The 23,507-nt window shown below is 39.5% G+C and overlaps 1 protein-coding gene across 1 annotated transcript; it reads right to left on the bottom strand.

The window, feature by feature from the left end:
- Positions 1 to 175: 175 nt before the first annotated feature.
- On the bottom strand, positions 176 to 23,212 carry PCID2 (PCI domain containing 2). Its single transcript, XM_016212889.2, has 14 exons — positions 23,153 to 23,212; positions 17,332 to 17,421; positions 16,146 to 16,219; positions 15,007 to 15,072; positions 13,854 to 13,895; positions 12,820 to 12,874; positions 9,545 to 9,648; positions 5,250 to 5,325; positions 4,401 to 4,542; positions 2,835 to 2,935; positions 1,790 to 1,863; positions 1,512 to 1,637; positions 998 to 1,121; positions 176 to 646 (listed from the first exon to the last, which is right to left on the bottom strand). Exons 1-14 carry the CDS (start codon positions 23,186 to 23,188, stop codon positions 557 to 559), a joined length of 1,200 nt encoding a protein of 399 aa, XP_016068375.1. The 5' UTR covers positions 23,189 to 23,212; the 3' UTR covers positions 176 to 556.
- Between the last annotated feature and the right edge of the window lie 295 nt (positions 23,213 to 23,507).

Raw genomic sequence — 23,507 nt, 5'->3', positions numbered from 1 at the left:
ACTTTTTTTTTTTTTTTGGCCAATCTGCAGATGCACTGGCCCACTTCTCTGAAAGGATCTTGGCAAAAATATGCGAATTTAATGCAGACTAATGATAAGACAGTGTGTGTGGGGGGTGAATTTTAAAGCCTTAGCAAAATTTGGTTTCCCAGAAGATACAATAAAGAATATGCCATTTGTATAAATTCAGGATGCCTTTTTTATAAGAAAAAATTATATAAAAAGTTATAAAGATGCATTTATGAATAATTCTTACTAGAAGTAAACTATAGCTGCCTTGGAGACAGAGCCTCCTTCACAGAAGTTTCACCAGCACTCCAGAGCCAAAGGAGGGGTCCTTTGAAAAAGGAATTCCAAGTCCACGACATTGACATCAGTTATGAGTGAAGAGGAAATGTCAAGGTGGCTGTGTATGCTGGCAAATTCAGCCTCAACATCCCTGGGAAAAGAGCCGCAGGAGATTCTGGCTGTAGAAAATAACGTCACAGCGACGACGAATTTCATCAGTACGATAAAAACAAGAGGAACATACTCCTTCTCCAGACTGTTTATACATTCAACACACTGTAGACAGTGGAGGAAATGGGTTTTGCTTGCTAACAACTAGCTTCTGATGTTGATGTGATATGTAGCCTTTAATGTGACCCTGTAGGAGAAAAACAGAGGGTCAGCTTATGTTTCCAAGTCGCATTGCTAATGTTGAGAATTAATTACTTATTCCTGTGGCATAAGCATTCTTCCCCAATCACAGTGCAAGTCAAGTGACTGGGAGGACAATGAATAAATTCATATATAGAGACTAGAGAAATATATACTATATCCGCCCACCTGCCCCCCAATAAAGCCCTTTGAATAGCATGGTATTTCCTGGGATAAAATTAGTTCTATTAGAAAATACCTCCACAAAGGCAAAGGGCCTGATAACAACTCAAACGACACTGCATCAAAGCTTCACAATCTAGACCAAGTCCTACCCTGAACCAAGGAGCTCACGCACCATGTAGATCAGGTTGGCCAGAATACACTGGACTTCATCGATGTCCACATCGTCCACATGCATGAATTTCAAGGCAACTAAAAAAGCATCTAGAGATAACTGGTGTGTTTTGAGTAACAAGTACCTGGAAGAGGGAAACAGGTCCACACTAGTAACCAAAAGATGCAAGTACTTCAAAGATTAAGAGGTGTGAAATATTTGATTCTTAGAGCTGATGTCTCAAACTATCTATTGCAAAGGTCTCTTATCACACATAACCTGAGTTATTCTTCCCACAAGTGAGCCCCTGCTCACTCCCTGTGGGGCACCATGGCCCGTGAGGCAGTCGGTGGGCAGAGGAGGCATGAATTTATTCCCACAATTAAAGGAAAAGTGATGGGACCTCGTCCACACAGACTGACATCCCCATCTCAGAAGACACAGCACTTGTTATTGTAACAGTTTCCATAACCTGACAACTCTACTGCATGAATCATTCTAAGAGTTTAAACTTATCAAAAAATATTTTGCTTACACTTTCTTGAAAAGATTCCTGTAGGTGATGATCTTCAGCTTTTCGAGGATCAGGAAGATGCCGCAGCGAATGAAGAAGGTCTCGTGCTTGGCGAGAGCCTCGTTCAGGAGCAGGAGGTTGCCTTCGCTGGGTGATGGGGAAGGCGAGCGAGCACGGTCACATGACAAAATCCCGGACGAGGCCACAGCTACAGCAGTTAGTTCTCCCACAACGTGTGTGAGTTTTTATTAATTTTATATTTTAAAAGATCCCAAATGGAAAAGAATAAAATACTCTACCTTACAGCTTTGGTTACTTCAGCAAACTGCATGAGATGATACTTTTTCAAAAGTTCAATGGTTGGCATGTGACCCTGAAACAAAGAGTTAATTTTCCAGAATAAGAGCCCTTCCAATTTTAACAGAATTGTTTTGTTTATTTTTCGCTTTTTAAAACGGAATTGTTTTTGATAAAATTTTTATCAAGGAACTAAGTAAAACTTGCAACCTTGTGTTTCTTAGAAGCGGAACAAGGATTAAAAACATCGTAGGATGCTGGGGGGAAGCTGGTTAGAAATCAGAAAACCTGGGTGTAGCATGGTGTGCCATTCAGTTACACAGGGCCCTGATCTTGACCTTCTCAGGTCTCTTATCCTTTATATCATAGGAGGGGAGTGATAACTGAACAAATTTCTAAATTCAGATTTAGAAATACAGAAACAACTTTTAGAAGAATCAGCTAAAAAAAAACTACACTGGTTGATCCGTGAAGTAGAGTTAGAAGTAGGGAGAAGTATGTACAACATTGTTGCTTTTCCAGTACAAGCTATCCTAAACTATAAGCTTTAACCAAATTTGTGTATTGCTTTGATAACTTTAAAAAAAATTTTAAATGGAGGAAAGAAAGCTCTATCACTTTAAGAATGGTTTAGTCAATTAACATGTTAGTCATTTGCCACTGCTTATTAACTATCAAAAATAACTTTTGGTGACCAAATAAGACATATACAGATAAGCTGGAATGACATTTTTCTTTCTTGGCTAATCCACTTCTATTAATGTAGATTTTTAGGGGGAATAGAAATAATATGAACTTATTTTATTGGTCCTACATTACATTTTTTAATTAGATACTTTAAAGAGAAAGGAAACACAAAGCCTCTAAAGGAGGATCTGGAAGTGTCAATCATGAAGGCTACACACAAAGCTATTCTTCCTCTATTTCAGGGTGTGCTCATATGCAGCTCAGATTGTGATCAACTACATACCATCTATTATATTTTTGAAAGTCTATAAACTTCTTCAAAGCAAAAGGATCCATAAGAACTGAATAACAATCACTCACCAATAGCATTTTTACTGGAAGTAAATATATCAAAATCATCCTTTTGTTCTTCTGACTTGAACGGTGACAGTGCTCAAAGGCAAAGGTCAGGTACTCCTCGGCTGCAGAGACACCGGAAAAAGTCAGACCAAAGCACCTCTCCTTTGTCCATTCCACACAATACAAAGGCCCTGAAGTTCCCTCCCTGCTCCCTATTCCACCTTTTATCCTTACACAGAGGCTCTGAAGTCTGCAGAAACAACAAATGCCTACCATTAATCATAACTCATTTCTTGCTGGTAGGTATTCAAAAACACTACTCGAGCCTGGCCGGGCGTGCCTCAGTGGTTGAGCGTCTACCTAGGATCCAGGCGATCTGGGTTCGATTCCCAGTCAGGGCACAGGCCTGGGCTGTGGGCTTGATCCCCAGTCAGGGGCGAGCAGGAGGCAGCCGATCAATGACTCTCTCATCATTGATGATTCTCTCTCTCTCTCTCTCTCCCTCTCCTTTCCTCTCTCTGAAATCAATAAAGATATATTTTAAAAAAACCAAAAACCAAAAAACAGTATTCAATGAACCTTCAGAGGAAAAAACGTATCAATGCCTTAACACACTTCAATAGGATATAATGTAAAAGCTTTTATTCTTCTGCTTCTCATTTAAGGGAAAAGCAGTGATGAGGAATAAGCAGGGAAAGCCCTAGATCTGTGAAAGCTTTTGTGAAAGAAAATTTGAAATTGGTCTGTATATGCCTATAGAATAAACAAACGGAGTAATTAATTACTATGAAGGAGCTGTTATTTTTGTTATCAGAGAATCCACGGCTATAAGACATGGAGAGAAAAGTGATTTTATGTATCTCATATTGCCTGAGGTTATGCTGTTTTGTATACAAATAGCTGTTGAAGAAGTGGGTTTAAAAAGTCTGATCTGAGTACAATAAAAGAGGATCATAGAGAACCACCTCATGCCAGCTAATCAAAAAGTTTAAAGAGAAAAACAACTGGCATTATGTTCTTAAGAAAGTTAATGATATAAACTACATAATAATGTAATTTCATGAAGGTGCCACTCTCCTGATGTGGTAACGACACCATCATCCATGGCCACAAACACCAAAGACAACACCAGTCCAAGGACACATTCCATGCTTGCCTGGGCATTCCACGTGGGATTTCTAAGCAGCAAGGCGGCACTGAGCTAAGTGCTGCCCAGTCTCCATGTCCTGTGCTGACATGACCAGCACAGGCAAAGGGAAAAAGCAACTGCTTATATTAAATGCCAAGAATACTGATGTCAGGATAACAGAGTCTACATGTATTTCAGAGACCCAGTATGGATCAAGAATCTTCAAATGCAATGTTCCTTTACTTAACCAATGCTAGTGTCAAAATAAACAACAACAACAACAACAACAACAAAAAATATATATATATATATATATATACATAACTTAAACTTAGTTTATATCTATATTCCACTTTAGTAGTAATAAAATACAATAATTGTGTTCTCTGAAACTACAACACAGAATTGTTCAAAATGCAATGGCTTTAAAACACTGGAAAAGGGGATGAACAGCATACCTTGCTTAAAGTCACTATCAAACATAGCCTTCCGTCCGACATAGTACCTGTACGTCACCCTCTGTGCTGTGCTATAATCATCTTTCAGGTTTGAGCTGTCGATGGCTCTGATGAGAGGTTTACACAAATGGAGTTTGTTGATCTACAACAAGTAACAAGCCACTTAAAATATTATTTTGAAAAAACAGGCAGGACAAACTTAAACTTCTACTTTACTGAGCATATGCACCCTTAAACTGGGAATTACAAAACCCATTACATCATCAAAATTGATTAATTAATACTAAGTTGAAACACAAGCTGTAAGGTACAAATGATATCTACTTTAGGAAGCCGTAAGAAGCATTTCAGACAGACTTGCTCCCAGCACAGATGTCCCCGTGGAATGGAAGATCGCCCCAGAGGGCTCAGGTGCCAGCCACTGGTGTGTGACAATAGGTGCTCTTCACCTGGCCAACTTTATGTAGCAAAGAATGATCTCTTCACCCATCCACAAGCCCATCTATTTCATAGTTAATTATTACAACAGCAGGCAGAATGCTCTGGAGTGAAACTCTTAAAGCCCAGTTCACCATACTGGGCACACTGCTTAATATGCAGGCACTTAGTTTGCCCTGGAGCTAATAGCACTTACCTCATAAGGCTGAGATTTAAATAAGACCACACTACTTACAATAATACCTTGCACTTAGCAGGCACTCAACAAACATTAGCTCTTAGGATTATAAATATAGCTAGGTGATGACCATTCCCAAGCAATGCCAGGGAGGCTAGCTGATAATTAACAGAAATGGTACCTGGGAAGATAACAAGGAAGAAAATGTATAAAGCATTCACACAGAAGCATACCTTAAAGTAAATCTTGAATAACTGATTCACCAGAAACAGCATCCCCCACTTCTTAGAATCTTCTATACCAGCACGACTATGGGAAAATAATTTTCATAAAGTTACATAGGAAATAAGAATTTTATTTACAAATCACAAAATAAACTACCTAAACAAATTAGTATCCTGAGATAAAATCTCACAGCTTAAGTCATATTCATGAAATAAAACATTCTGAAAGAAGATGCCTTATCTAATAGGTAAAACTGAAGAATCCAAACCAGGAATTCTAACCCCAGTTAAATATTTGGGCAATACACTCCCTCTGCTGCAGCAGCTGAAAACTGCTTACTTTGCAGCAATATTATATAAAAGCTAATTGTGATAAAGCATTTTTGAAAATGAAAAATGTATTTTCTCTCATCATTACAACAATATGAATTACTAAAACACACAACATGGATAAATCTCAAAAAGAGTAGGACATAGAGCGCATACTGGGTGGGTCCATATATATGAAGTCACCAAATAGGCAGAACTAATCTACAGTGGAAAAAACTCAGGACTGTGGTGAGGGACTGCCTGGGAAGGGGTATGAGGGGAATTGCTGGGGCAGTGGTCATGTCCTACATCACAATAGGGGTTTGGGTTATACAGGTATATACTTGTCAAAACTCAGTAAATACAATTAAGATTTGTGTGGTTCATTGTATGTAAATTTTATCTCAAAATACAAAAGAGAAAAGTATTTAGAGGACAGTTTACTGATACATGCTGAGCTGTTTAGGGGAAATTGTACAGATGTAGGCAATTAACTTTGAATGCATCAGAAAAAAGATAAGTTGATAGATGGATAGAAGGAAAGACACATGAACAGATGATAAAGCAAGCACAGTAAACTATTAGTGATAGAAGTGGTGGGTATATAGGTATTCAATGTAAAATTCTTTCAACTTTGTTGAACATTGGAAAATCTTCATGATAAAATGTTGAATAACAATTCAGAATTGAGTCTGCCATGTGTTTGCACTCTGCAAAGGTTCTTCTCTGGCAGAGCCTGCAGACTCTCACAGGCAGGGGTGCTAGAGAGAGAGAGGGCCAATGGCAAGTTACCTGGAAACACTAAATCCTATAGCATCAAGCCAAAGAACATAAAATAAAAGTGCCCAAAACATATAAACAAGCAAGGTTGTTCAGAAGCCAGGAAAAAAGAAACTGTTCCTTAAGACAAAGGTGTGCCTACATAAAAATCCTTAAAATAATGTAAAAATACAATTCAGTATTAAAATATCAAAGTCTGTTTTTGACAACTGCCAGCTCCTTAATATGATTCCTGTCACTAACTAGTGCCATGACCTCAAACAAACAAGATACCTTCTCTCTCTCTAGGTTTCATTTTTCTCATCTGTAAAATGGATACAAATAATAATACTGATCTAACTACCTCAAAAGGTACGATAAAAAATATTACAAAATCCAAGTACTTTGTAACTTACATAAAATACTCTTTTCTTTTTTTAATATATTTTTATTGATTTCAGAGAGGGAAGGGAGAGGGAGAGATAGAAACATCAATGATGAGAGAGTCATTGATCAGCTGCCTCCTGCAGGCCTCTGACTGGGGATCAAGCCCACAACCCGGGCATGTGCCCTGACCGGGAATCAAACCGCGATCTCCTGGATCCTAGGCCGACGCTCAACCACTGAGCCACGCCTGGCCGAGCTACATAAAACACTCTTATGGTGCTGTCCTCACCAATCTGGTACCAGGGACAATGGCCTCTTCTGGAGACATGTAACAAAGCAAACCCTAAGGGGAAGGTTTGTCACTTGAGATTTGCTTTTGTCTCTTGGGTCTATGCCTGGGAGTGGAAGAGCTAGGTCACGTGGTCATTCTGTATTTTACTATCTGAAGAACTGTCAGACTGCTTTGCAAGATGACGGCACCATTTTACATTCTTGCTAGCTCTGTAAGAAGGTTCTAATTTCTAAACATCCTAGTCCACACTTGCACTGTCTGCCTTTTTTCACTCTAGCCATCCTGGTGAAGTGGCCATTCACTCTGACTTTGATTTGTGTTCCCTTGGTTATTAATGATGTTGAGTCTTTTTGTGGACTTACTGGCCATTTGTGTATCTTCTTTGCAGAAATATCTATTCAAACCCTTTGTTCATTTTTTAATTGGATTATTTGTTTTTTTATTGCTGAGTTCTAACAGTCTTTACGTATTCTGTAGACTGGGCCTTTACCAGTTATAATATTTGCAAATATTTTTTCCCATTCTATGACTGTTTTTCATTTTTTTATAGTGTCCTTTGAAGCACAAAGGTTTTTATTTTTATGAAGTCCAATTTATCTATTTCTCTTTCAGGTGCTTGTGCTTCTGGTTTCACAGCTAAGAAAGCCGTTGCCAAGGTCAGGAAGATCAATCAACAGACTTCCAAGTACCCACATAATCAGTATTTCCTGAGTGCTACCATGGTGTGAGACATTATGGGAAAGCATCATACCTGCCCTCACAGACTTTTCAGTCAAACAAGCATCATCAAAATAATTACTTTTGGTAAGTGCAGTGAACACAGTACAGTCTGCCATGAATGTTTATGAAAGGAGAATCTCATCTACTCAGAGGTTCGGTGTCAGAGAGGCTGAAAGCTAAGAAATGAGCAGAGACAACCAGATGAAAAGTTGGGGGGAGACATGCCAGGCAAAGGAATGGCATGTGTGGAAGGCCTCAGTGGCATGTGTGGAAGGCCTCTGGAAGCATTCGGAGAAACTTTTTAAGTCCAGCTTGAGTGGAATGTTTTCAGGTGGGGGTAGTGGGGACAGAGAGGTGAGAAATGAGAAGCTAAAACACTTTTCTGGGCACAAAAGATTTTGTTTATTCACACATGGAAAGCTCTACTTTTCCTTTCTTTGCTTTAAAATATCCTAAAACCCTCAAATAAACATGATTTTATAATGGGTGAAAAGACAGAGTTTCAGGAGAAAGATGGAAACACTAAACTAGAATCAGATGAAAAGTCTAGAATCAAAAAATAGTGACCAATAAGAACAGCCAACTTGAGATCAGGTCAACATAAATTACCCAAAATGAAAGAGACGGGGGCGGGGGAATTGAAAAATAAACAAACAAAGCATCAGTGTCCCTGTGGAACACTATCATGTAGTCTAATGCACATGTAATTGGAGTGCCAGAAAGAGAAGAGAAAGAATGGGCCAAAAAGTAGTTGAGGAATATAAAAAATTAAATTTAGACAAACCTAGTAAGAAACATCAATTTATAGATCCAAGAAGCCCAATGATCCATAAATAAGAAAAATACAAAAACACATGGGTAGCCCTGGTGGGTTGGTTGGAGAGTCATCCCATACACCAAAAGGTTGTGGGTTCAATCTGTGGTCAATGTTCTTACGGGAGGCAACCGATCGACGTTTCTCTCTCACACTGGTGTCTCTCTCCCTCTAAAAATCAATAAAAACACATCATCAAGTATGCATGAAAAACAACAACAACCTATATGGGTACATCAGGGTCAAATTAGTGAAAGCCAAAAGCAAAGAGAAAAAATCAGGCAGAGGAAAGAGTCATTACATATAAAGAAACAACAAGAATGACAACTGAATTTTTTCATCAGAAACATAGAAAAGCTGATGGAATGACATTTTAAAGTGCTAAAAGAAAAAAGTCCAATCTAGAATGCTCTACCTAGCAAAAGAATTCTTCAAAAATGAAAACAGAATAAAGAGTTCCAGAAAAATGAAAGCTTAGAGAATTCACTGTCAACAGATCAACACTAAGAGCAAAATGCTAAATCAAGTTCTCAGAGTAAAGGAAAATGGTGCCAGATAGAAACTCAGATCTATAGGAAGGATTAAAGAGCTCAAATGGCAAATATGTGAATAAGCATAAAAGACTATTTTTCTCTTTTCTTATTTCCTTACAAAACGATTGACTGAAGCAAAATATAAAATGATTGTGGGGTTACACATATGTAGAAGTAAAAAAAAAATCAATGTCAAGCACTGGCCACTGTGGCTAAGTGGTTGGAGTGTCGACCAACACACCGAAGGGTCAGGGTTCGATTCCTGGCCCCAGTTGGGTGCATGCGGAGGCAACCAATCGACGTGTCTCTCTCATATCAATGTTTCTCTCTCCTTCTCTCTCTCTCAAAAAAAAATCCATGGAAAAAATATCCTCAGTTGAGGATTAACAACAACAAAAAAATCAATGTCAACAACAGACAAGGGACAGGGAAAGGGCAATGTGCTATGACAGGAGACTGATAACATCTCAGTCTCCAAAACTTTACTCACGTGTCACTGGCACAGACGCGGAAACAGCTCATCAACAATTCAGCTGCCTTTTCCAACATGTCCCCAACTTTGCTTTTTCCTTTCTTAACCAACTGCTGATCTGCCTAATAAAATATAAAAACATTTACTTTTTATTTCTGCTAGATTCCTTAATTTAAAAAGAAAATCATAGTGCAGCTAGAAGCAAAAAAAAAGGCTACAACTAAGAGTAGAAGTCCAAAAAAGTTTTGTCAAAATAATCTAGTCTATATTTTTTTAAATTGAGAAATTATAGCTTAGTTTACCTCTTCCACAAATCAAATTACTCTTCAACCAATTCAAGCTAATAAGTCAACCAAATTTTTAAGGCCGAATTGTATGCGGCCCTGCACTGCTAGAAGCCTTTTGTTCCCTCAGTCACTGACCTTCCACCTCCTATGCACAGCTAGGCAAAATTCTTGAAACACACTTTCAATAGATATCAAAGTCATTACCAAGTTTGCCCTTTTCCTTGCTTTTAGGATAGTCTTTATTAAAGAACCAGTTTTTTCCCACTCATATTCTTCTTATAACAGGTTCTCAAAGTATGACCTATGAATTACTGAGAGCCTTCAAGATGCCTGCAGATTAACTCACATGGTCAAACTATTTTCATGATAACACTAAGCCATTATTTCTTTTTATTGTATTGACATTTGCACTGTTTGCCCTGATGGTGCAAAAACAATAGGTGAAACCACTGGAGCCTTCCCAAGGGCACCAAACTAAACTAGATGCCTTAACATCATGCATCTACAATCCATCAATCAGTCAACCAATAAATTTAATTTCACTTTCAAATGTCCTTAATGATGCAATAAATATTAACTTTATTAAGTCTTGGTCCTTGAATAAATTTTTAATATTCTTTGTGATGACACAGGAAATAACATACAAAGCACGTCTGTCGCACAATGAAGTATGATGGTTGTTTTAAGGAAAGCACTTGGGCACTGTTCAAGTTGCCAGCTGCACCACGGAACAACTGACAGACAAGCAAGGCAAATCAGGTGCGCTTGAAGGTGAATGAAAGAAGCCTGTCACTTCCAGGCAAACAACTGACAGTATTTGTTGCCAATAACAATATTTGCACTTTCAAGGAAAAAAAAGAATTTTGGAAAACTTGTATGGACCACTGTGAACTTGGAAGTTTTCCATTACTTCCAAGACTTTTCTGATGAGGTCACTGTAGATATTAACAAATGTAGAGTTTTTCTGGTTTTGGTTTTTTCACATGATGAAATATACAACATTGGGAACATCTGCAGAACTCAGTGAACAAAAAGTTTCCAAATGTTTAATGTATGTTACAAAACCATGCAATGGTAAAAGATCCATTCAAAGTGCATGACTCACCAGTGGATTCTGATGTAACAGTGGAAAAAGTTCACTGCTAAGCTTCAAAGGTCACATCGTAACTAACCTGTAAAAACCAGCTTTGGGAGTTTTGGTAAAGCTGAAAGAAGAGTATCTATAATTATCTGAAAAGGCTACTAAAATACTTCTCCCTATTCCATTTACATTTGTGTGAGGCCAGACTGTCTTCATATACTCAACCAAAACAACATATTGCAACAGAATAAATGCAGAAGCAGAAATGAGAATCTGGGTAGCTTCTGTTAAGCCATACACTAGAGTTTAAACTAAAAGAATGCCATTCTTCTTAGTACACTTTGTTCATTCTGAAAACAGTTATTTTTTATTTAAAAGTCAACTATGTTACCATGTAAAAGTTTTATTACTTTAAATAAGTAAATATTAAAAATTTTCCTAGTTAAAATTTCTAATACAATAAATATAAATAAACATATTTTAAGTGACTATAATTTCAGTTCTAATATTCCATTTGGTTCTTCTTTGTATCTTCTTTCTTTGCTGAGTCTGTCTACATTTTCATTTGTTTCGAGCATGTTCATAATTGCTCCTTTAGACTTCTGTATGATGGCTGGTGTAAAATCCTTATCAGGGAGTTCCAACATTGTGTCATATCAGTGTTGGTATTTGTTGATTGTCTCTCCTCATTCGACATCTCAAAAGGCTAAGATTTTCCTTATTCTTGGTATAAGAGTCTTGGACATTTGGGGTATTATTACCTTACGAGACTATGGACCTTATTTATTGCGTTTCAATAAGCCTCTGCTGACCCATGCTAGTGAGTAAACAGGGGCTCCACCTCTTTGGCACTGGTGGGAAGGGGGTATGCCTCCCCACGGGCCTCGCTGACAGGGGTTGGGGACCTACAGACTGTGTGGAGTGCAGCAGGAACTGTCAAAGAGGTCTGTCTTAATGGTCTGCCTTGCCCCTTCCTTCTCTCCTTGGGGCTTCTTCATCTCTGCTTGTTGGTGTTCCCGGGTTTCAGGCTTCTCTGGGATCCAGGCTAGGTCAGACAGGAGGCAAAAAAGAAATGCAGGAAATTCACTGCTCACTGTTCTGCAGGTCCCTGTCCGCTGCTTCTCTTCACATCTCAGAGTCATGTTGACTTTAAAATTCCCAGCATGAGAAATAGGAACAATGTGCCTACTCCATCTTGTCCAGTCAAAAGCCATTAATAATTTTTAAAACTGTAAAGGGGTCTTAGGACAGAAAAGTTCAGGAATGCTGCTCCAAAACTGGCTTATGCTGACCCCAAAGGGAAATGAACTCCATAAAATCCAGGATCTTTACCTCCTCATACCAGAGAAACCCTTAGCTATTGGCTTGATCTATATTAAGTTGGAATTCTTTAAGACAGGGGACAGGCCATATCTTAACAGTAGAAGAGAATGCCCATCTATTATTGCTCCATCCCCTTTAAAAAATACATCGCATGCCATAAATGATTAACCATATACAGAAATAACTCCTTCTACATCTACAGTATGAAAACTGATGTTTGTTTAAATCTGTTCACATCAACCCAAAAAGAACAGTTAAGACATCCTGTTCTTTTGCTCTCTACACCAGATAGATCCCAACCCCCACTCAAAAATTCTGTAAAGAATGACATGAGCCCGGCCAGGCATGGCTCAGCGGTTGAACATCGACCTAGGATCCAGGCGATCGGGCTTCGATTCCCGGTCAGGGCACATGCCCGGGTTGCAGGAGGCAGCCAATCAATGACTCTCTCATCATTGATGTTTCTATCTCTCTCTCTTCCGCTCCTTCCCTCTCTCTGAAATCAATAAAGATATATTTTTTAAAAAAAATGAATGACATGAAAATAAGCAACAGATACCAAGTCTGGGTTGTTAAACAATAGTGATAAAAATTGAACTTACATTATTGGCAAATACTCGAAGGTCAAGTGCTACTGCATACATGACAGGCAGAGCCCTACAGGGGCAAAAAAGCAGATATGTTTGAAGAGGCTACGTCAGAGAGTCCATTACCAGAGGTGGGAATGACACCAACATACAGAGCTATTATCCAGAATGGGAGTCAGCATCCCTCCAAGAATCCAATGGCTACTGTTACCTTCCTCACCTTCCATCAGGGCAGCTTGCAGCCCTTGGGCTTCCTGATCAACACACAGGCCAGACACTGAAGCACTCCACTCCCATTACCCCAGACTCTCCTCAGAGGCCCAAATCCTGGTCCATCTAGGGGTCCTCAGTCTGAGGCAGCATTTCCTCACACTGTTCCCAAGACATCCTCTTTCCCCTCAACTCCTCACAATTATTCAAAGAGCTCCATTAAAACAAGATGTGGTTTGGTAAGATTTTCTAACAGCAACCAGAATATGCAATGTCATAAAACAATGTTTTTTAAATCTAGCTAGCAGTATTGGCCTTCCTCTTTCGTGGGTAAAATAAGCCTTCACTTAAAAGGTTTTGTTTGTTGTTAATTTCGTTTTTTCCAATATAAACAAAATTTCAGTGCTTATCTACAGTTTGTTAATAAATCATATGAATTTGTTTGGCAAACAACTTAAAATAACCCAATTACTATGTATTATTACACCCCAAATTAACTGTAATGATCTACCTCTTCAGTCTGAGTTTAAAACAAAAAGTTCAAAATTGACAAACTGAAGGGGGAAAAAATTGTATTTAATAAATATTTTTGGGCATAAAGGGGCTGAAATAAAAATCATACTTCATGTAATCTGACTGCAAATAATCTAGCTGATCTGCACTTAAGTTTACATTGACTATTAAAATTCCATTATCCATGTTGATTTTATTATTATCAATACATATTAAATGTCCACATAGAAAACATTATATATATTTAACTAGATTACATTTTTTAAAAGCTTCTGCTAAAAAAAAAAAAAAAAAAGAGGATAATTTCTGTTTTTGTTCATACTTACCAGTTTTCTTCTTTGTGGGCCTGAAATGCCCGCAGGAATGATGTATTATATTAAGGCATGACACATAAAATTCAAATAATGCTACAAATAATAATAATAAAGAAGAATTCTAAACTTTAAGGGGAATAGTTCACCATTTAGAAAATTATGTGAACTCACAGAAGTTCTTGAGGGAAAAAAAAATGTATAAACCCACTTACAAATATCCGAGTATCATAAGGTACAAGTATACCAAATATATTTATTTCATACATACTTTCTCCAAAGTAAGAAAAAGACTATTGTTACAATTTTTTTTTAAGAGAAAGAAGGGAGAGAAGAGAGAAACATGGATCAGCTGCCTCCTGCATGCCCCTACTGGGGACTGAGCCTGCAACACGGGCAGTCAAACCTCTCAGTGCATGCGAGGACACAACCAACTGAGCAGCACCAGCCAGGCCATAGACTTTTTAAAACTGGCAATCACACACACTTTATTTGGTTTATCTGAGCCCAGATGATCACAAATTACATGTAATGGGCTGTAGAATCTATAATATAAAGTTTAACTCATTGATTATAGAATTCCTGAATTCAAAGGAGACCTACTAGTTAGCAACTAACTCTCTTCTGTGTATATTTAAACAAGATGGTTAAAAAAATAAGCAAACTGTGCCCAGAGATACATATAAATACTAGGACACTCATTGACTAGGGACTTAGCTATGAGCTATCACTTAAATTATTTAAATCAGAAATTAGCTTAAGTTCTTTACTGACCACAATTAAATGACGATGTGTGCTGAGTCCACTCCTGTCCATCTCTGCCTGGATTTTGGAGTTCTGATATTCCACCAAGGGATGGAACCAGTCCCTATACCTACACTTAATGCTTTAGAGGCAACCAAATATTATTTTCACAATAGAATTTTAAAAAATCCTTAATTATAACCAAATCCTTACTATATAAAGCTAACTAGATGATAGGTTTAAGATCCATGCTAAATTTAAGTACCTAAGTGAAATAGGTAAATCAGTTTCTCTTCCAAAAGATTTTAATTCCTTCCTAATTACAGGGATAAATAAAATTAGCCCAAGGTCTCAAAAACCTTAAACCCCAAATAACCCACTGTATTTGTTATAAATTGAATAGTTAACAAATGACAAAAGATATTGGACGATGACAGTCTGGCATTTGTATGCTTCTATGAAGTCATGGTTCCCCACCGCGTAAGTGCACCTGGAAAAGAAATGTAGGAGACTAAGAACTGAGGCAGCAGAAAGTGCATTTATAGGATGAAAACCTAGAAGTCAACTAGGTAGACCACACATCTTCCATCATAAACACCCTAGTTCTCAACTGATCCTGGAGTGAAAGCTGGACCTCCTGCTTGGCAGGCTTCATAAGCTGAAGAAACACACAAGTAACTACTTGAAGTAAAATGGGTTGGTATGTTACGAAATCCCACATTAAATTTTGAGACTATTCTTCCAAGTCCCAGAAGGAGAACCTAGTTGCCAGCAGGTTTATTAGTAACATGCACTGATAATACAGTATGGCACTTCAATAAGTGATGACCCACTAACTAGATGCCCAGCTAGGAAGAGTCAGTTCATCAACAAATCTGGAATCCCATGGCACGCTGCAAAGAGCTAGAAAATCACAGGGTACCTTATACTACAAAGAACACAGTGGCACCCCAACTTCCCAAAGATCTCACAGGGCTACCCCACTTTGCCCCCCAACCCCAGCCTGCTCTGAAACATGGGAAGCATTGCAGGCAGTGAGGCAATCAAACACCACGTGTTTTAAAGACATAAACCTTTGCCTGAATTAATGGTTTAGAGATAAACAAAGATGAAATGAAATGAAAACAAAAAGCAATATTTCATTTGCTTTGCTCAACTACAGTTTCTTTCCCAGTAAGGCAAAGAGGTTAAAAACCAGGCATATTCCCTGAAAAATACAAGTGGGCTCTACACCCTACTAAACAAAAGGCCAGTATACAGTCAATATAATAAATATCAAGTGATCTTTTAAACAGTATCACACAGTATACATATAAAGATACATAATCACAATATGATTTTAACTTGAAAATATGCATGATCCTTGAGATGAAAAAAAGTTTATTAAAATTTTAGAGTTTTTTAAACATCATAAAATTTCCACAGGCTTTACCAAAGTGAAATTGCAAACATGCTTTTCTACTGTTTCAAATTAATTATTCACTGCTTCAAGCATTAGATGATGTTAAATAAAATCTCTAGTAAATTCAGCAATTCCAAGATCTGCTTGTTTTACTTCCGTACCTTAAATGAGCTGCAAACATTTCGTCATAAGGGGGTTCCAAAACTTGTTGACACTTCTCTTCTGGAGAGGCCAACTAAATTAAATAAGAAAAAGGGCAAAAATAAAATTAACAGGCAGAGAAAGAACATTGTGTACAGATTTAAACAAATCTGTTGCAAAAGAATTTACACTTTATAATTAACAGTAACACTTTACTACTTCTAAATAAAAGGTTCACTGTTTCAACAAGTATTTATCAAGCATGAGCTATGTATATAGAACACTAGATTAATACAATGTTTTCTCTACTACAGGTTAAGAAATAATCTAGGAACTTTCATATGTATCTTAATATTTCTTGCCAGTTAGTGAAGAAATATTTAGTAAGCAGCTACTATATGCTTAATAAATAAGGCATAATAAATAAGGTGTATAAAACCTTACATAAATAAGGTCTAATGCGTTAGAGAAGATGCCATGTTAGGAATAACTCCTTCTCAGCTTCCTGGTGATACAACCACCCTCTCTCTGTACTGGTCTAGGCTAGTTGACATTTACTTCTAACTCTTCCTTTCTTCTCAACAGCCAAATTTTAGATAATATAAGCATTAGAATGGATTATAAAGCGCACGGAATTTTTTAAAAAAGGAAAGGAACCAATGATTCTACTCTTATACTGATACAATATATATGTAAAAAACGTGGGGAGGGAGGGAAATGACAACATCAGAAAAATCACCATTCTACAGTCCCTAATGAAACAATGATTTGGACAATGGCCACCAGTGAATGGAATAATAAGATGGAAGGTTAATGGGGAATTTTGTATTGAAGAAATCAGCCTTCAATTACAAATGGGTAAACAGATGTGTGTGCCCCTGATGTGCAATACGAAGCACACAGCACCAGCTATGGAGTATCTACCCGGCAAGTTGAACCTGAATCTCATCAAGTCTCTGGCATTAATTTCTATTTAGAGCAAAGGTGTTCAATGTGTTCTGCACATCAGAACAACCTAGGGAACTTTAAATTTAAAACAAACAAACAAAAACACCTGCTTCTACTCTAGAAACTGGTTTACATAGTCTAAAGTGCAGCCTACATGCAGCCAAATATAATCACCAATAGATAAGCTCCAACTCTAAACTTGTCTTAGGAAGTCAGTTACCTTATAGCCCTCTCTCTGTACTTAGTCCTCAGACCTACCTGAAGCCGTGGGTTGGCAACATGAGGATGCTTGAAAGACACCAGCTCTGCACAGGACTCCCCATCTCTGGTGTCAATTGCTTCATAGACCTGAAGCAATTGAGAAGAGAAAAGCTAAGTAGAAAATAAAATACTCTATTCTAATAGAACCTAAACAACACATGGCATACCACTAAAATCCATTTTCCATATTTTGAAAGGAGTCAGCATAATCAAAATATAACAAGTCAGTATTCTCTTTAGCCAGCAAACAATAACTACATTTCAAATGAGATCTCCTGAAGGCAAATAAACAGTGACTTCCTGTTAAAAACCATGAAAAAGCAGAATAAGCCAGTGTGTTATTTTATTACAATGAAGGTACATTATTCTAGCTTTACTCAGACATACCAGCAGACATTTGAAAATTCACTTTCACAGTTTATGGGGAAAAAGAGCTCATAAACTACATATTTAAAAATTCAAGAGGCTTCCATGCAACCTAAATATAAAATAGAAATTGCAATAGCAATGGCTAAATGAATGGTGTCAAGAATCATACAACAGGTACCTTTATGCAGTAAAAAAGAATGAAATAAATCTACATGTAATGACATGGGAAAGTGTCCACAATATGCTTACTGTTATGCAAAAGAAAAAAAAGTTAGTCGCAGGAAAACTGCATAACTTCATCTGGGAGAAAAAGAAAAAAGTATGTATGACATGTAAGCACAGGAAGAAATACAGGGCACCAGGCACACCAGCTGACCCTTTAGCCAGTACAGTGCAGGCCGAGGAGACTTTTATTTTATATATTTCTATACTGGAAGACTGTTATAGCAGAATTTATAATTAGAAAAGCAAATGATATTTTTAAATTATATTCACCAAAAATGACATTAAAAATTCCAACTATGTGAGGAGAAAGCCAAACATAAAACTGCATATATATAGTATAATTTATCTACAACAAAATTAAATATATAAATTTTATGCCGACACAAAGGATGTCATAAACAGAATATCTAAATGGTACACACCCAAGAAGTTGCTCACATCTGACGCACCAGTGAAATGCAAGATACTCCTACATGCCCAGAGAAGAGTTAAAATGGAAAAGGCTGACCATACTAAGTGCTCCAAAAATATAAAGCAACTTAAAACTCTCACATATTGCTGGGGGAGGGTGAAGTAGCATCCTCTTTGGGACACTGTTTGATATGCTTACTAAAGAGAACATACACCTACTCCCCCACCTAGTAATCCTATGCCCAGGCACCCGCAACCAGAAAACATGGAGGCAAAAGCCACCAGGACACAAAAGGGACCCAACTTCTCATCTGTTGTACCACTCAAAGATTGACTGGGAACATTTACAACACCTTACCTAATAAAGAATTTGCCACTTGACTATTCAACAAAACTACATAAGCGTTTACATTTTGAGCCAGCAATTCTACTTCTAAGGATTTACCTTACAACAAGATACAAAAGATATTTGTGCAGGGTTACTTGATGTATTCTGAGTAATCACAAAATACTGGTCCTATCAGTATTCTGGAAGGAAGGCTGATAAAGGCTGCCAAAGTTCCTGTCATGGGTGTAAGGGTGGATGTGTGTGGATGCGTGTGTGTGCACACGCACACACAGGAAGCCAGAAGGATGGTGACAGGCTATCTTAATGAACTGATCTGTTCCTCAGTGGACATTGAGATCACAGGCAACCTTGTCGCTTTTAGTCACTGTTTATGTCATGTCCCAGAAGCTTTGGTCTTTTAATTTAAACACCTCCTACTGGACCATGCAGCTGGACTCCAGGTGAGCCCTTTAGCAGCACCCCTGTGGGCCTGAATTACGGACTGCAGAGCTCACCAGCCGAAACTCTCTGGCCCTGGGCACTCCTAGGAACAAGTTCTCTTTCTTGGCTGCTGCTTGTCACCTCAAAAACTCCAGGCTCCAAGCTGGTCAACAGAGGAATCATCTACTCTAGGAACTCACAGTTCCTCAAAAATATATTTACTAGCTCTGGTCTCTAAAAAGGCCTAGAAGTAATGACTTCTAGCAGCAATAAGCACATCTAGCACTCAGGCTGGTTTTCTAAATCCCATTCTCCACTAAAAGGAACCAGAAGTCCCTGGAGAAATAGCTGACCCAGCGCTAGGACAGGGACAGAACTAAGTGAGAGTAGAATAGATATTATTGTGCCAGAAAGCAAAGCAGGGTTCAAAGAAGGGTGAAGACATATCAAAAAGCCATAGAAACCAGTGGCCAAATATGGAATATGAGCTTTAAAAAGAATAATAATATTCTTAATATTTGTAGTGGATTATAACTTGGCATTAAAAGTAATCCATAATGAGTGCAGCCAGCATGGCTCAGAGATTGAGCATTGACCTAGGATCCAGGAGATGGAGGTTTGATTCCAGTCAGGGCACATGCCCCGGTTTAGGGCTCGATCCCCAGCAGTGGGCATGCAGAAGGCAGCCCATCATTGATGTTTCTCTCTCTCTCCCTCTCCCCTCCTCTCTGAAATCAATAAAAATAAATATTTTTTTTAAATAATCCATAATGATACTTTTTAAAAGAAGGGCATAGGGGAAAGCGTTCTTTAACTGATGAAATACTAACAAATGTAGAAAGAATGATAGAATATCATCACTTGGCAAACACTAATGTAATAACTGACTTGGAAAAGGTCCACAAATGAAAGCTAAAACCATTTTGTGAAAAAGTCCAGAGGTACAGAATGCTCTCAGGTTCTCCTAGTCCATCCAACAGATTACAAATAGCAAGGGAAAAGGTACCTCGACACTGGAGTGATCTGATGGACATCAAGTGAATCAGTATCACCAACGTGTGCCTCCTGAGGTGGGGCTATGGGAAATTCACACTATCAAACTTAACCTGAATTTAATCATCAGGAAAACAGTCAAAGGCAGATAGATTGTGAGACATCTATAAGTCAACTGCCCAGGACATTTCAAAAAAGGTTAAATCATAAAAGGCCCCTCCAAAAAGAAATACTAGAAATGTCAAGACCCGCAAACTGATTTTTTTCTAAGTAGAACAATTTCAAAAAGTAGACTATATGGGAAAATGCAAGATAAATTAATTCAACCTGTCCCCTCCAAACAGAAACTTGAATGCCTGTTGAAACTCTGAGCACTAAAAAAAAGGGGCCTCAATAGATAAGGGGACATCTTAATCACAGACAGCCATCCTTGGGCCTCTCAAGATGGATGTGCTGGCACCACAACACCCTGATTACTGGCCCTTGTACTTGGGCTGCTACTCAGGGCTGTTTAAATGGCAAGTCACCTTGAGAAATAAAGTAATGTGTCCCCTGCATCCCCAACCCTGAACAAAAGCAGACTAGCTTAACGCCTGCTATAAAATGGGTGGATTCCCAAATGCAGTGCTTTTCTCTTCACACATGTGCAGGCAGGTACCCTTCTGGGCCCATCACATCACCTGCGGGATTTGGTGTCCAGAGAAACTGGTACCAACATGCTAATGCCGCTCTGCTTGCTGTACTGAGTAGTAAGGTCCTTGGTCTCTAACCCAGGAACCGCGTGTGCTCTGCCACCATCCGTGAAACTAACAGCAGAGCTCATTAGCTCACACGGAGGATAGAGCCACACCCCAGATCCAGCAGCCATTAGGAAGTGGCCAGAGGACATAGAGACTCAGTTGTCCCAAGCATCTGCCAGCTGAAGATGCTGTGTAAGTGTCAAGTAAGGAATGGAGACGTATCCAAGTTGACATGGTCACCGAGGCTCAAGAAACAATGTGCTTCAGAAACTAGGAAACAGCCAGGTTCTGATGAGGACAGGAAGAGTTGGCTGAAACTTCAACCAACAAAGACAGTGAGCTTTGTGTTAACAGAGCATGAACTCTGGAGCTGGAACTCCTGGTTTTAATGTATCACTTACTTGACAGTGGCCTTGGAAAGCCAGTTAACCTCCCTACTCTGTAAAACAGGGCTTGCAATGACCTACCTCCTACAGAAACAGTGATAACGAGTTACTGTATACAACAGGGCCTGGTTTTTAGTAACCAGTCAACAGGCACTAATCGTTCTTCTTCCGATCATCACCCCAAATTGTTTCATCAAATAAGATAGACAATTAAAGGAGATTCTCAGAGGGCTCCCCTGATTATGCAGCGAACAAGACAGAGAGATAGTTCAGTGAAACAGGGGAATATGAAACTTAGAGTCAGACAGACCAGCACGAATCCTAACTTTACTCTTCACTAGAATTAGCAGGTCTGAGCACTGGCAAATCACTCAGTTTTACCACCCAGCCTATGGGCGAGCTTCAACCCCTTCTATCTGCCTCCATTTATCCAGTCAACAAATTGAATTGAGCATCCACATGAGTCAGACACCATTCAATGCACCCAGAATAGAAAAAGAAAAAATGAAACAGAACTAAGTGTGGGCAAGAAAAATATAAAAGATTAAGAGCCTGGCCAGGTGTGGCCCACTGGTTGAGCGTCAGCCTAGGACCCAGGAGACTGCGGTTCAATTCCAGGCCAGGGCACATGCCCCAGTTGAGGGCTCCATCCCCAGTGGGGGGCATGCAGGAGGCAGCCGATCAATGACTCTCTCATCACTGATGTTCCTATTTCTCTCTCTCCCTCTCCCTTCCTCTCTCTCTGAAATCAATAAAGATACATTTTTTAAAAAGCCATAAAATTCTAGAGATTCTATATTCATATGGGTTCTCCACTTTAAATAAACTGATGTTGGAAAGTGTTAACTCTGCAAAAATAAGGCCACTCTACACTTATCCTTAAGGAAAGGTCTTAGGCCTCAATCAAAAGACTGGCAAATGAATGTATATTTGTATGTTTTAAGTTAAAATTAAAGTACATATGTTTTTTAATGATTCCTGTTTTAACCAAATTTCTCAATTAAGCAACTAACGATCCTAATCATCTCTGACTATATCCAACTATCTTCACCTGGTATCAACAGACGCCTGAAATTCAACATGTCCAAAACTGAATTTATTTTCCCCTCCAAATCTGTTCTGCTCATCTGCTACCTAAGCTAGTAACCTGGGAATCATCCTTGATTCCTCCCTATCCATCAACAACGTATTATCACCAAGTCTTGGTAATGTTTCCTTCAGATACTTTTAACATCCATTTCTTCTTTTCCTTATCCTTATTACCAAGGCTCTAGTTCTGCGAATTGGCGTCGCTTAATGGAAAGAATTCAAGCTTGGAATTCATTAACACCTATGTTTCAAATATGCTACTGCCATTTACTAGCTGTACGGACAAAACCCGTGAGAGGCATTTCCCAAAGGATACAAAGTATGCCAAGTGCTCACACAGAGCGTGTACTGAATGGTAGCTATAACTAGAGCCTGGCAGTCTGGATTACTTGCTCTCTCCACCTCCTACTTGCACCAGTTACTATCCGAAAACACACACCTGTAAGTGAGGCCCTTAGGGCAGGCTGTCACCGGATACACAAGGGCCGAACCCCGATTCCTCCGCGTGGCTAACGGGCCCTACAGCATCGACTAGGACTCGGCACCGCCCCTCCCTCCATACACACACACGCACACCCCTAACTGAAGGCAGCGACCATCGGCGAATCCCTGGGTCACCAAGAAACACAGCGGTGCGCCTGCTTCAACCGTCCTTGCTTCCCGTCTGGCGGCCAAGGGCTCAGGTGCAGTCAGAGAACAGATTCATCCGGACGGGCAGTGTCTACCCCGACCCCAGCCAGACACGAGCCGGCTGCCCACCCAGATCCCAAAGTCCGACAGGCCAAAGGAAAGCGTGAAGACCCTGCAGCTTGCGCGCGCCGGCGGGACAGTGTTACCTGCTGCAGGTACTGGTTGATAGTGATGTGCGCCATGGCGACGCCCACCGCCCGGACCGGACGGAGCTTGCGCGCAGGGCCGCGCGTCACTTCCGGCTCGCGGTCCGTCCCGGCCCCGCTCCCTGGATCCAACTTGCCCCGCAGGTTGGTTCCGGAGGAAGTGTTTGTGGGAGCGCGAGCCCGGGACAGGCATGGCGACGTGCCCGGGCTGAGGAAGGCTGGGGGTCTCTGTGCTGTGATTCCCCCAGCTCCCCGCGGCGAGGACGCCTGGTCCGTGACCCCTGGGTGCTCCGGCCAGCCCAGGGCGCGCCGGTGTCGCGGAGGTGACAGAGTTTTCGCTCCGCCGCCCTCTCGA

This window comes from Miniopterus natalensis, chromosome 2 (assembly GCF_054644295.1).
Source record: "Miniopterus natalensis isolate mMinNat1 chromosome 2, mMinNat1.hap1, whole genome shotgun sequence".
Classification (NCBI taxonomy): Eukaryota; Metazoa; Chordata; class Mammalia; order Chiroptera; family Miniopteridae; genus Miniopterus; species Miniopterus natalensis.
This window is presented reverse-complemented; position numbering and strand designations above follow the sequence as displayed.